Source organism: Papaver somniferum, unplaced genomic scaffold, assembly GCF_003573695.1.
Source record: "Papaver somniferum cultivar HN1 unplaced genomic scaffold, ASM357369v1 unplaced-scaffold_11, whole genome shotgun sequence".
NCBI lineage: Eukaryota > Viridiplantae > Streptophyta > Magnoliopsida > Ranunculales > Papaveraceae > Papaver > Papaver somniferum.
In genome coordinates, this window is record NW_020619936.1 from 283,755 (window position 1) to 298,238 (window position 14,484).

The following is a 14,484-nucleotide window of genomic DNA, read 5'->3' on the forward strand; positions in this document are numbered from 1 at the left end:
CTTGATTGCAATATTACGCATTCAAAATTAGAAAATTGATCACTTGACTTGCGGAAGGCCTAGTTGAAGGTTCCGGATGAGTACACCACAAGCCTAAAAACCACCGAACGTCCCTTTTGGGGTTCATTAAAATTCATAATTAGTCTCTCATCGGCAGCTTCGACGATCTTTCCATTTTCATAGAGTTCCCAAACCCACTCTTTTTTTCAACTTAGATTTAGAGTCAGATACTATGTAAAACTTAGACCAGCGAGTCATACATAAAGAAATTAAGAAACAGTAGGACTGGCGTAGGTTCAACTCAGACTTGATTCACCATATAAGACAAATATATTATCCCTAAAATAAGTGATTGTAATTTTACCCTCTAAACTAAGAATTCCGTGGAAAAAATTCTATTCGTATGCATCCGACTTGTACTGTACTCAGCTTGCCCGATCAACATCACACAAGTCAGTTTCTCCAATCTTGTTTCTTTGATGACTCTCTGAAACCTACTTAATTCATAAGGTTTAGGTGAAGTTGTTATTAATTGTATAAATAGAATCCAAACTACTCCGTTCGTCAACTTAAGCTGTTCAATTTTGTTTAATCTACTATTTGTGTTTGTTTTGTGATTCTTGAGTGCAACCTAGTGGAGCTAAGAGCTATTGTGATTAGTCAAGATGAATGATCCCAAGTATGCTTATCCATACCCTTCTCAAGGTACAATCACTTCATCACTTAATTACATGGTTGTGAATTATGGATATCTTCTAGTTCCATTAATTTCTTCGAAACAGAGGATTGGCTCTGTTTTTGCCTCCTTTATTCTCTGCTTGTAAATTATTTTAGTGATTTTTCTGATATTTATTTGTTTGTTCATATGTAAGGTTATTATCAAGGTCCCCCTGTAATGGCACCACCACAATATTATGCTGCTCCACCACCACCAAGAAGAGAACCTGGTTTTCTTGGAGGATGTCTTGCTGCTTTATGTTGTTGCTGTCTTATTGATGAATGTTGCTGTGATCCTTCCTTCATTTGTATCTTTTAATACAACTACTAGTGAATGGATTTACTAATGAAGAACCCATTTTCAATTTTTGATTACTCATTAGAGCTTGTATTATTTGTTTGTTTAATTATGCATGTGTGAAATGAAAAATCTTCCTCGAGAATTTTTTTGTAGAAAACACAACTTTGAAATCTCGAGTCCCTTTCTTGAGAAAATCAAGCTTTTGGTGATAACGTATGTGAGGCTCAATAAGGTGTTCTTCAGTCTTTAAAATTATTCGCAATACTAAAGAGAAAATGGTGTTAATAAAAAGGATAATTAGATTTTAGTACTCAGGTTTTGTCCAACACTAGCCTTTGATTTAACATTTGTCCAACATTAGGGCTTGGTACCTGGACTAGACGTTGACCCTCATTGATCATTAAAATCTTGACTTCTGTTTACCAACTATTAAAAAAATAAAATAAAATTTGATTATTTAACACTGTTAATAGCGTCGTCAGCAATGTACCCTTTTCTCAAGTTCGACCACCATTAATAGGGCAGAACCAAACAATAGCATTTGAAACATTTCCAGAAGAAACTAAGAACCCTAAAATTATATCACTAATTTTGTTCATCAAATCCAATTGAAACCCTAATAAAATCCCAACCAAAATTCCTATTCAAACCCATAATTAAACCCCTGTTGAATCAATTCTATTGTGAAGCAATTGAAACCCTAAATTCTAATAGAAATTCCAACTCAAGCCCATAATTGGACCCTATTAAATTAATTCTTATTTGAATTTCACATGAAACTGGGAGAGGAAAAATGGAGGCAGTTATTTGAGACCTCTTTGTCTGAAATTGACGAACACATTGAAGAGCATGAACATTTTGGTTGTATTTTCTGTTTTAATAGAAATTGACGAACACATTGAACTTCTTCTCGATCTGAAACAGCAGCAGTTCATTCTTCTCCTTCTCCAGAAACCCATCAATCCCTAACCATCAAATTCATCTCAAGGGTTTCTGGAGAAAAAGAAGAATGAACTGCTGCAGTTTCAGATCGAGAAGAAGTTCAAGATGGTAGAGAAATTGATTTTTTGTTGTTATTTTCAAGGGTTTGTGATGATTTTGTGCCTGAGATGTTTGGTGATGAATTGCCATGGAACTGAAGTGTTTCTACAGAGAATTGGTGTCATGGGTATTGATGCTTAGATGAATGTATTCACAGAATGAATTAAACCCAGTTAAGAATGAAAACCCTAACTGAACACAATTCTAATCATCTCTGCAACAACAAACGTTAGGGACTTCACATGTCTTTGTTACAAAAGTCACAACTGAATTAGTATTTACACATTTAAAAAGTAAAAAACTAGACACGTTATCACTTAACAAAGTCAGCACTAGTCAACGTCCAGTCCAGGTACCAAGCCCTAGCGTTGGACAAATGTTAGACCAAAGGCTAGCATTGGACACAACCTGAGTACTAAATTCCAATTATCCCTAATAAAAATGGTCCTTTTCCTATTGCCACTTCTTCATATTCGTACTGTACAACTTGCTACTTGGGAAATCAACTTGACTTTCGCTAGCAGGAGATGGTCTCATATTTGAAAATAATAACCTTGTGCTGTCATAGTTCATTTCTTCTCTTCTTCCTATATAGCGGTAGTAAATTGTTACTGTAACTACGGGAAATCCAGTAGTACACCCAAAAGGAAAGTAATCAAGATCCAAGACATGATAAATATTTTAAAATATAAAATCTTTATTGATAAATGCTAAGGGGATAAAATACAAGTTCTTGAACACAAGGAAACCCTAATCACATTCACTATCCTAAGCTCTCTTCTCCCTCTAAAATCCGATCCCCCATGCTTTGCGCAAGGACCTCTATTTATAGGCCAATCAACCCTAATGGGGTACAACTCATTTTACTTCGCCAAATCTTCTCGGGAGCGCTTTATACTTCGTCCAGGCCATTTTCCATAAAGTTTTTCCCCTTCTTTCGCTACCTTCACATGGGTTTGTCGGGACACCTGTCTCTTTTCTCGTTCCTCGATATATTTACTTCGCGATCTATCTTTTCAACCAAGTTACCGTACTTCGCCCTTTCGGTTTCTTCGTCGGCATCTTGTTGGGTACTCTAGCTTGGTCTTTCGTAACTTAGATTCTACGTGTAAGTGTCCTCGCTTTTGTATGATACTTCGCGGGATTGATCGGTGACGAGGTAATTCTGACATTCGAATTGACAAGTCCCTGACTGAGATCTTTAAGTGAGATTTCCTAGTCATGCTTCTTCCTTTTGTGTTCAACACGTGGCGAGTCTATTTCGTGTATCTACAGTTACATTTACTTTTCTGGGTTTCACATCTCTAACTCTAAGCAGAGCCGGCATACTCTGTGAAAAATAAAATAAAAAGTACATGAAATTACATCTAAGCGCTATACAATATTTGTGAAAAATAAAATAAAAGGTACAGAAAATTACATCTACGTTGCTGATTACTACACAAATATCGGTGATAAACTATATACCCCTCCGTTTCTAAAAATGTGGTACTTTCACTTTTTTCAATTTCGCTTAATTTTAGGCTAAAATGAAAACCTGAAAATACTTTTTCTTTTTAGAAACCGATGTAATATATATTCATAAAAAGTATAGATACAGGAAATTATTATATCTACGGTTATTGCTAGACAAATACAAATACTGGTGCTATCATCCCATCAATGTGTCCGTGACACCATCGGATGACCGAACATGACGCACATATGGTGCTGTTGGAGGACATACCAGAAACAAACGTTGCTTTCTCTCCACCCGACTTTATTGACAATAGTTTATGCTAGATTGAAATTACAATAATGCATTCGAAAGAAAATATTGTCCAAGTCAATACTCAAAAGGCCCTTCTTGGTAGCTTTAATAACATGCACACCGAATAAAAGAAAATAAAAAGTGAAAGAAGAAAAAATACAGTTGGTTGGTGCACCAATACTATCTCCCCGTGAGTGTATTGGTAAGACCAGTTAATGATGGGAAGTAAGGCGCGGAAGCTTTTGCTTGACGATATACCGGATTTGGTAATTCAAGTGGAAGTTTAGGCAGTGGAGATTCAAATTTAAGAACACGAATCACTTGAGTTGCCAAAGGCCTTAATTTAGAATCAGGATGAGCACACCATAATCCTACAACCATTAACTGTTGCATTTCTACCTCATTGAACTCCATATTTAATTTTTTATCAGCCGCGTCCAAGAGCTTTCCACTTCCGTAAAGACCCCAAACCCACCCTACTAATGAGACTCCCGTTGTTGCTTCAACCGGTCTCCTCCCACAAGCAATCTCAAGTGCAACGATTCCAAAACTATAGACATCGGATTCCTTGGTGGATTTACGCGTCTTAAAACATTCAGGTGCTAAGTATCCCCTTGTTCCTGCTACAGCCGTTGTTTTTGATCCTTTCGCGTGATCAACCAGCCTTGCTAAACCGAAGTCCCCGAGTTTGGCGTTAAATTCTGAATCTAGCATTACGTTACTTGCTTTAATATCTCTGTGAAGTACACATTGTTCCCAATCTTCATGTAGATATGACAATGCAGAAGCTAAACCAAGAGCTATTCTGTACCTGGTTTCCCAGGTAAGAATGTTTACCCCACGAAATAAATGTTTATCAAGGCTACGGTTTGGCATGAATTCGTACACAAGAAGTAACTCATTTTTTTCGTGGCACCAACCTATCAGCTGAACCAGATTTCTATTTCGTAATTGGCTAATAATCTTCACTTCCGACTGGTATTCTTTTTTTCCTTGTTGTGACCCTTGTGATACCCTTTTAACAGCCACATTTAAGCTCAGATCACTCAAGAAACCTTTGTACACTCCTCCGAATCCACCCTGCCCCAGTTTTCCTCCCTCATCGAAGTTAGATGTTGCATAAACTAGTTCGTTATATGAGAACCTCTTTGGTTCGGTTCCATTCTGAAATGCATAGTCCATTGAAGAGTCGGCATTATTTCTAGCATCATCCGCAACTTTCCTTGAGGTACGCCACTTCTTCCAGCAGATGAACATAGCAATACCAAGCCCACATCCTACAATACCCAGGACAACACCAAGACCAACCGCCAATCCAGTTGCAATACCTTTCCCTTTACCATCAGTTCGTCCTTCACCAGTTTTCTTATCGATTAGTTCTGAAGTGGAATTGAATTGCCAGGAAAGGACTCGATGAGTTTCAGTTCTCCGGCCAGTGGCCGCTGAAAATCCAACAGTAATCCGCTCTGGTAGAACCTTGCTTAGGTCGACAATGTGAAACAAAATAGAATCACTCCCATTGAAAACAGGATTATCACCATAACTTAGAAAAACACTTAACCTTTCTGTAGTAGAATTATAAGTTACCCAAGCATTAGCATTTCTTCCATCACTTATACTACCATCTTCCAATGACACAGTAGCCGCTGATACTACCGAGTTAACATTGATACCAACATGATCTGAACTTGGATCATATGGCCGGTTTTTAAAACTGTCAAACTCAACCGCAACAATTTGATTGGTAGCCAAATTCTTTTGTGATGTGTTCGAAGTCAACAAGCCAAGAGCGCCACCCGAAGAATTTGGAGGAAGTATAGACCCGAAAGGTGCAAGAAAAAAAGCCATGCCATTGTTGGTATATCAGAGACAAGATCACTAGTCTGTACTGAAGATTTCTTATATCTTCTTGAACTGACGTACAATGATCATTTAAATAGATCATGAAAGCACAACTAACACAAACGAAACTGACTCCTAAAATGATGCCAACAAACTGACTCAGTCTAATGACTTATTCAATCTCCTAAAGATAAGAAAGCTTCAACAAACTATATCTAACTCGATGACTTGCCTCTCATGCATAGCCGTTTTATTCTTCATTTCTTCCCCTAAACTGGAACTCCTCCCTTCCAGTTTAACCTTCTTTAGTTTCAATTCCCAGGCTCTTCCTTTGTTTCTCAAATGTGTCTCGTTTTACTGCTTTGGTCATGAAATCCGAGAGCTGCTCCAATGTCGGACAATACTCAAGTTGAATAATCCCATCATTCACTAGCTCGCGTAGGAAGTGATACCTGACATGTATATGCTTGCTCCTTCCATGTAGCACCAGGTTCTTTGACAGCTTGATGGTTGAGCTGTTGTCACAGAACATTACAGTCCCTTCAGCTTGTTTAACTCCAATCTCTTCTAAAATGTTCCTGAGCCATACTCCCTGACAAGCTCCATACGCAGCAGCCACAAACTCAGCCTCAGTTGTTGACAAGGTTACTATGGGCTGTTTCTTTGACGCCCACGAGACAGCTCCGCCACTCAGCATGAAGACATAGCCAGATGTGCTTCTTCTATCGTCTACATCTCCCGCATAATCACTGTCTGTATAGCCAATCAGTTTATCTTCTCCTCCTTTCTTGTACTGAATTCCATACTCACTTGTGCCTTGCACATACCTCAGGATTCGCTTAGCCGCCAACATATGTATCTCCTTCGGTTCTTCAATGTATCTACTCACAAGATTTACTGAAAAGGTTAAGTCAGGTCTGGTAACAGTGAGGTACCTGAGACTCCCAATGAGCTGCTTGAACAATGTTGGATCAACTGCAGCACCTTCACCTTCCTTAGATAGTTTCTGTCCTGGAACAATTGGATTCATCACTGGATTACAGCTCTCCATTCCAAATCTTTTTAAGACATCCAAAGCATGTTTGTGTTGATTGATGAAGATTCCTTCTTGATCTTGAATCACCTCAACTCCTAGGAAGTATCTCATTCTTCCAAGGTCTGTCATTGAGAACTCCTCCATCATCGACGCCTTGAACCTTTCACGTAATGTGGCTGAGTTACCAGTGTATATCAGATCATCAACGTACAGGCTTACTATCAAGATCTCTGCTCCATTCCGCTTCACAAACAGGGTGTGCTCACAATAACACTTCTCAAAGCCCTCTCTTGAGAAATAGCCTTCAATGCGAGTGTACCAGGCCCTAGGGGCTTGTTTCAAGCCGTAAAGAGCCTTCCTTAGCTTGAAGACCTTCCTTGTGTCCTGTTGATCTTTAAATCCTTCTGGTTGATCTACATAGACGTCTTCACTTAACTCACCGTGCAGGAAAGCACTTTTTACGTCTAACTGGAACATCTCCCAACCTCTTCGAGCTGCTATGGCCAAGATAACACGTATCGTGTCCCACCTCGCAACTGGTGCGAACACTTCATGAAAATCAATACCTTGTCTTTGATGATATCCTTTGGCCACCAATCTTGCTTTAAGCTTGTCTACTTCTCCTTTTTCATTGTACTTCGTCTTGAAGATCCACTTTACTCCAATCACTTTGGCTCCCATAGGTAGTTCTACCAACTCCCATGTGTCATTTTCTTCGATGGATTTTATCTCTGTTTCCATCGCTTCTCTCCATCTTTTGTCTTGAACTGCTTCTCTGAAGCTCTCAGGATCTTCCGGGTGAGCTACTATAACGTATTCATCCTCTGGGTGGGCTACCATAACGTATTCTTCCTCATCTTCCTCGACAAAGAGCCCCACATAATCCTTCATCCAAACAGGGACTTGCTTTCTTCTTCTACTAGAATCTCTCTGAGCTGTTCCACTTGTGTCTCCTAGCTCAGGCTCACTTTCTTCTTCTTGTCTAAGCGTATCTGAAACCTCTGTCTCAGTATTCACTTCCTCTTCAGGTGGGGTAGCTTTTGTTTCACCTTCTTCATCATCTGATTCAGTCATTAGTTTCTCCCATACGTAGCCATTCTCTTGTTGATTCTCCTCCCATTCCCATCCATGATCTTCATCAAACTTCACATCTTTGCTTATTATAACTTTCTGTGTCTCTGGATTGTAGAGACGATAACCCTTTGACTCCTTGCTTACTCCCAGCAGGATACATTTTATGCCTTTTTCATCTAACTTGGTCCTTCTCTCATAAGGTACCATTGCATAAACAATGCAGCCGAAGGTTCTGATGTGAGCGACTGAAGGTTTGTGACCGCTCCATCGTTCTTCTGGTGTCACATCTCCTAGTGCATTTGATGGACTCCTGTTCAGAATATGAACAGCATACTGAGCTGCTTCAGCCCAGAACTTCCTTGGTACCGACATACCTACAAGCATACACCTTGTCATGTTCATGACTGTTCTGTTTTTCCTTTCTGCTATGCCATTTTGGTGTGGTGTGTATGCAGTTGTTAGTTGTCTCTTGATTCCCTTTTCTTTGCAGTAAGTTTCAAACTCCTTAGAGTTATACTCTCCTCCTCGATCTGACCTTAAACATACCAATGCTTGTCCAAGTTCTCTCTCCACAGCCGCTTTAAACTCTTTGAAAGTCTGTAAAGCTTCTGACTTCTCGACAAGAAAGTAAGACCAACATTTTCGACTGTAGTCATCAATAAAATTTATCATGTACCTTTTTCCGCTTGATGATACTGGCGTAATGGGTCCACAGATGTCTGTGTGAATAAGTTGCAGCACACGATCTGACTTCCACAAACTTTTCTTTGGTATATTTTCTCGGTTTTGTTTTCCCTTCATGCACGTATCACACAAGTTCTTTTCTCCACTGATTTTTAAAGATGGGATTCCCAGCACCATATTCTTCTCAGCCAGCTCTTGCATTCCCTTGTGACTAAGATGTCCAAGTCTTTTGTGCCACAACTCTTCTGTCTTTCTTTCTGTGACTTGTAAGCATTTTACTTCATCGTCAATTTGCTTCATCTTTGCCACGATGATGAACATACGATTTTTGCTCATCGTTGAATGCATCAACAATCTCATCTGTTGCTTGTGCCATATTTCACAGACGTCATTCTCAATGATGATTCTCAACCCCTTTTGTTGCAGTTGTCCCACACTCAGTAGGTTATTTTTAAGTCCCGGCACAAAGTAGACTGAGGTAATGGTCTGTGCAACTCCATCAATTCTCAGACTGAGACTCCCTCTTCCCTCAACTTTCATTCTTCTGTCATCTCCTAACTTCACATTCGTATGGAAGCTACTGTCAAAATCACCAAACCAACTCCTATTTCCACACATGTGATTACTGCAACCAGAGTCAAGAAACCATATATGTTCTTCTTCTTCTTGAACTGTCTCCACATGTGCCATAAGTAACACATCCTCTTCGAGCTCTGCATAATTGGCATTCTTATCCCAGTCTGGACATTCGAACTTGTAGTGGCCCTTCTTGTGGCATTTGTAGCACTCAATTGACTCCTTATTGAAATTTGATCTCCCTCTTCCTCTACCTTGATAACCTCCTCGACCTCTCATGTTTGAACTTCCTTGACCTCTACCTCCATCAGATTTCCATCTTCCTTCTATCTTCAGAGCATGTTCTTCCCCTACATGTCTGATCAGTTTCTGCTCATGCACCATCAGAGAGCTCTGCAGTCCATCAACCGTAAGATCCTTTATGTCGTTGGATTCCTCGATCGCACACACGACGTATGTGAATCTTTCAACAAGCGTCCTCAAGATCTTCTCCACCACCTTGGAGTCAGTCATCTCTTCTCCTAGGTTACGCATGTCGTTCACCACTAGCATGACTCTCGAGAAGTAATCTGCTATAGCTTCTCCTTCCTTCATCTCCAAAACTTCAAAGTTGCGTCTCAATCTTTGTAACTGTGCACTTTGAACTCTCTGGTTCCCTTGGTACTTCTGCTTCATTGAATCCCATAGATCCTTGGCCGTGTCCTTCTTCATGATTGTCTTAAGAATCGACTTGTCTATTGATGCAAACAAGTAATTCTTCACCTTGAGATCTTTTAGCGTTGCCTCTGCTAACTCAGTTCTCTGTACACCAGTCAGAATCACGTTCCTCTCTGGTCTTATGATCCCAGTTTCAATTAGATCCCACCACTCCTTAGACTTGAGCAAATTTTCCATCAACATGGCCCAGTACTCGTAGTCTCCATCGAATTTCGGAATGCTTAACAATGAATCTCTATCACCCATCTTCTTCCTCTCTCTCACCAGGCTCGTATCAGGCTCTGATACCACTTGTTGGTATATCAGAGACAAGATCACTAGTCTGTACTGAAGATTTCTTATATCTTCTTGAACTGACGTACAATGATCATTTAAATAGATCATGAAAGCACAACTAACACAAACGAAACTGACTCCTAAAATGATGCCAACAAACTGACTCAGTCTAATGACTTATTCAATCTCCTAAAGATAAGAAAGCTTCAACAAACTATATCTAACTCGATGACTTGCCTCTCATGCATAGCCGTTTTATTCTTCAGCCATCACCAGCAATAGTCTCATCATGTCCATCGATGATGAATGAGAATTGTGTATCGAAGTCTTTCATCCTTCCAGTGGTTGCATCCCAAAGTTGTATAGCTTCTGAGTAAATGGCACGGCCTACACTACCACCACCAATCCTGGTGACTTCAATGAAGCTACCGTTCCTGACGGAGTCTCCTTGTAAATTTATTCGAGGATCATTTGATGTGAAATTTGGGAAGTTAAAGGAGATTGAATTTGTAGGAACAGGAAGAACTAATAATAATGTAATGAATTCAAAGAAGAAGCAGATTGAAGAATGAAGATGAATATTTGTCGACGGTTTGTTATAGAAACCCATTGTTAATGATGAATGAACTGTATTGATTATGTAATATATTTAGCTTTAGATTGAGCTTTTGATAGTTCTTTTGATACGACTGGTGAATAGAGACACAAAACGTGTTTACATTTAAAGGAAAATTAAATCAAACCAAAATAAACGTGTTTACATTGAGCTTTTGATAGTTCATTTGATAAAATTCTGTACTGGAACAAAAAATCAAAGGAAAATAAACGTAAGGGAGAATTTACGTTGTCGGAATGACCTGTTCAAACGGGTTCATATGTTCTTTTTAGTCGCAATGATGATAGGGACTCGGTCTTATCATAGGGGTTCAAAAACCCAAGCCACGTCATCTGTGAAGGGGACTCGGTCTTGGGATTGTGAAGTTCTGAAGTAACAAATGGGAGGAAGGATTTCATGCAAGAAAGATAAAAAATTTAAAAAGTAGAATCATTCACAAAGTGGTCATACTTTTTATTATTGGTTTGGGAATTGACCGCACCTTAAAACAATGCTAACTTTTCCTAAAATGTCGTCCCCAAAACACCGGTGGTGGTGAAGAAGCCGCGAGGATGGTGGTGGAAGCTTCAGAATTTTCGTTAACCCTATAGGAAAAGCGGTGAATCATTGGGTGAATATCGGGTAACAATCTTGAATGCTCTATAACGGTATGTAATTGCGGCACCACCACCTACAAATAACACCATCATCAAAACAACTATAATGAAGAAAAAATTTAAAATTATGTATGGAGGAATAGATAAGGAAGATTTATAGGTAATTACATTAACATATTTAACTATGAGTCATCACGTAACTCTCTTCCTAACGTAAGTATCACGATTTGTTAATAGTTTGTAACAATATAACTGTTTTGTAAATAAGATCTTAATGGTAGAACTGTTTTTAGATTTTCCTAAAAAATGTATATAAAATACATAAAAGGTAGGAAATGTCAAAGTAAAAAATCAGTCCTTCCCAAAATAATTTTCCTGCGAGGAATGATATTTTTGCTGAACTTGTGATTCACATGCACCTTCCACATTCCTAAGATAGTACTTTTTAAGAGCTAGTTTAGGCGCATGCAGTTTCAAGTAACATCATAACCTGTGAGGGGCTCATCATTAGCCTTGCATTTTTAAGAGCGACCAAAATGAATTATGGGCTACTAATTTATACTATGTTACCCTTATTAGTTTAACTAATATGTAACCGTGCTACGCACCGGGTCTGACAGAAACCGTCGATCGGTGTGGCGGGGCTTCGCCCCACACCCGTTGTCAGGGTGCATTAGAAAATCTTCAAAACAAAATTTGATTAGTTTGATCATTTTTAATTAATGGATACGAATATTTGATAAACCTTAGTAATTAAATTAATTTTAGGAATCAAATTATGATATATGCATGATTTAAAAAGTTTGTGCATGGCTTTTAATGAATCCGATTAAAAAAAATTTGAACCACTTTGATGCCTTCTTTAGTGTTGACTTTCTTTTTTAACAATCTTTGATTAGTTTGATATTTTAAAGGGTTAGGGAACTCGGCTACACATTAGCTTATTAATGATTTGATGATTTAAATTTGGAATTATAAATCTTAATCATGTATTGATTTTATGGGAAGATATTAAAATAATTAAAAAAAAGGTGACTCCATAAATTTTAGATTTAAAATAATAAAATTTTATATGTCTATATTTACTTGCAATTATACATAATTACAGGTTATATTTTTGTCCAACCTTTTTTTTTATTAACAAATTTAAACGATCCAATGATTTTATGTGTAAAAGTTTCGGAGGATATATACTTATATAGGTTATTACATGCAAATTTGTGAAATGCAATTTAAAATAAATAAATAATAAGAAATATGAAATTCAAGGAGTGTGCATACAGATAACTTTATTTATGTCGTGATTTAGAAGTCGATCGATGTAATAATACTATGTTGAATCCAATTTTGTGTAACACGTTGTTAGTATTACATATTTGATGGTGGCGTTTGAACTACTACTTAATTATAGTTCCATGATACAACTTAATCAACCTTTTCCACGATGGGAACTGGTCCCCAAGAAAGAACGACATGATAGCACTGTTAATTATAAGATTCTCATCTGTTTAGTTTAAAATTTCTATGGTTAATTTGTGGTTTAAAAAAATTTAAACATATATACTGTCGGATAATAATAATATGTTTCAAAAGATGTGTGTCTAAAAATAAATACTTATGCTATCTATAATCTTTATTAATACGAAATACTGCATTGCCTTCTTCATCTATCTCAACCAATGATGGCATGTCAGGGTCCTCTCTATAATCTCGTCCATTTCATCATCATATTCAACCAGTTCGGTCAACATTGGCATGTTATCATCTTTTCAATATAGTGTCATCCTTTTTTTTTAGTCTACCAGGTCCTTTTCAGTAGGTGCCTGGAGTTGTTTTTTGGTAGGAGTTAACTTATCTTTCGTTTTTGTTTAATAGATATGTTTCATCTAAAGCATTATCATAATGAAATATGTCAAGTGCTTTTAGACTCAGATATATGAAGTTTCATTCTTCAAGTATGAATCTAAAGATCATTGATTTTCCTATTACAATTTCTTCTACGCGGTCTGCGGATTTTTCTGCAAAACAAAATTATTCTTTAATAGGTTGCATTCTGTTCTTTTTCCCCGAAAATTATGCTTATTATAAACATTATGGTTACCAATACATCTACCATTGACAATTCCATCATCTTTGTTACTCTAATATTCTTATTTATAACCACTTTAGCTATTTTTCCCATTGTTGTGATTAGGATATCGTTGTTACTCTAATAAGTTGGGAAATGTAACTACCACAAATAATGTCTTAGTTTAGTAATATACTTCCTCGAACATGTAGTAAGAAATAAATGGATATTGCACCTTGGCTCTCCTTTCATGCAATCATGCCTTTCTTTGCATACTAGACATGCCATATAGTACCACAGAGAAATAGTCTCAATTTCGAGAACATCTTCAAGAAATTCTTGATTAGTTAGATTATGTTTAATATATAGGAAAAAAAGACTCAATTTTTTCTATATGATGGGAAAAACACGTGCACAACCACATTCAGCGTGCTAAATTTACCTAAGAATGAAAATTTGTCAACAATGCAAATGTAACATAAAAATATTGGGCATATACTTTCTTTGACCATTCAGCCCGGAACCTTTTCACGCCTGTAATGAGTAAACTATTAGACCCTTAAAGGTATCCAATGAGTCAACTTGCAATCCTGAAGTTAAAAATATCTAAAGACCAAAAATAATTCAAATATTTATCATCAGGAATATCGTGAGGCAAGCCAAAAACATAGTCAGAGGAATCTTGATTTCCCTTCTATCGATTTTTCATAGCCTAATCAATCTCCTAAATTTCATTATTGTTGACCCCCTTATAGTTCAGTATTGTTTTAGAAATACATGAGCATCTTTCAACAAAGGAAGTTGAACACTGCGCATTGAACAACTGATGCAATATTTAGCTATTTAACCTTAGATGGATCGGCGGATTTGACAGTTCTCCGCCGAGGCCAGACCGTTGCTCCACAGTCTGGGCAGCGTTACATGAAGGTCCGAGACTCCATTTTTGATATTCAACTCTGCTCATGTCCATATAATGGTATTAAATACTCCAAAAGGAAGAAAAATGAATGAGATATTAAATTCCAACTTACGTATAGAAATACTCGATCATTCCACACATCTTCTACCGTCCATCTCTCACGCACCCATAGAATAGATTTGTTTTCTGCTTAATCACTCTCAACAACAGCTACACTCCCAATAAATAAGTACAAATTATTGCAGAAATCATGTCTGTAATCCAACGATGC

General features: G+C 37.6%; 1 protein-coding gene across 1 annotated transcript; it reads right to left on the reverse strand.

Annotated features, from left to right (window-relative positions):
* Positions 1 to 3,989: 3,989 nt before the first annotated feature.
* On the reverse strand, positions 3,990 to 5,657 carry LOC113328533 (L-type lectin-domain containing receptor kinase IX.1-like). Its single transcript, XM_026575615.1, has one exon. It carries the CDS (start codon positions 5,655 to 5,657, stop codon positions 3,990 to 3,992), a length of 1,668 nt encoding a protein of 555 aa, XP_026431400.1.
* Positions 5,658 to 14,484: the final 8,827 nt, after the last annotated feature.

Bases quoted from the DNA above. Each gene is read 5' to 3' on its own strand.
- LOC113328533 (XM_026575615.1), bottom strand. From the start codon at position 5,657: ATGGCTTTTTTTCTTGCACCTTTCGGGTCTATACTTCCTCCAAATTCT.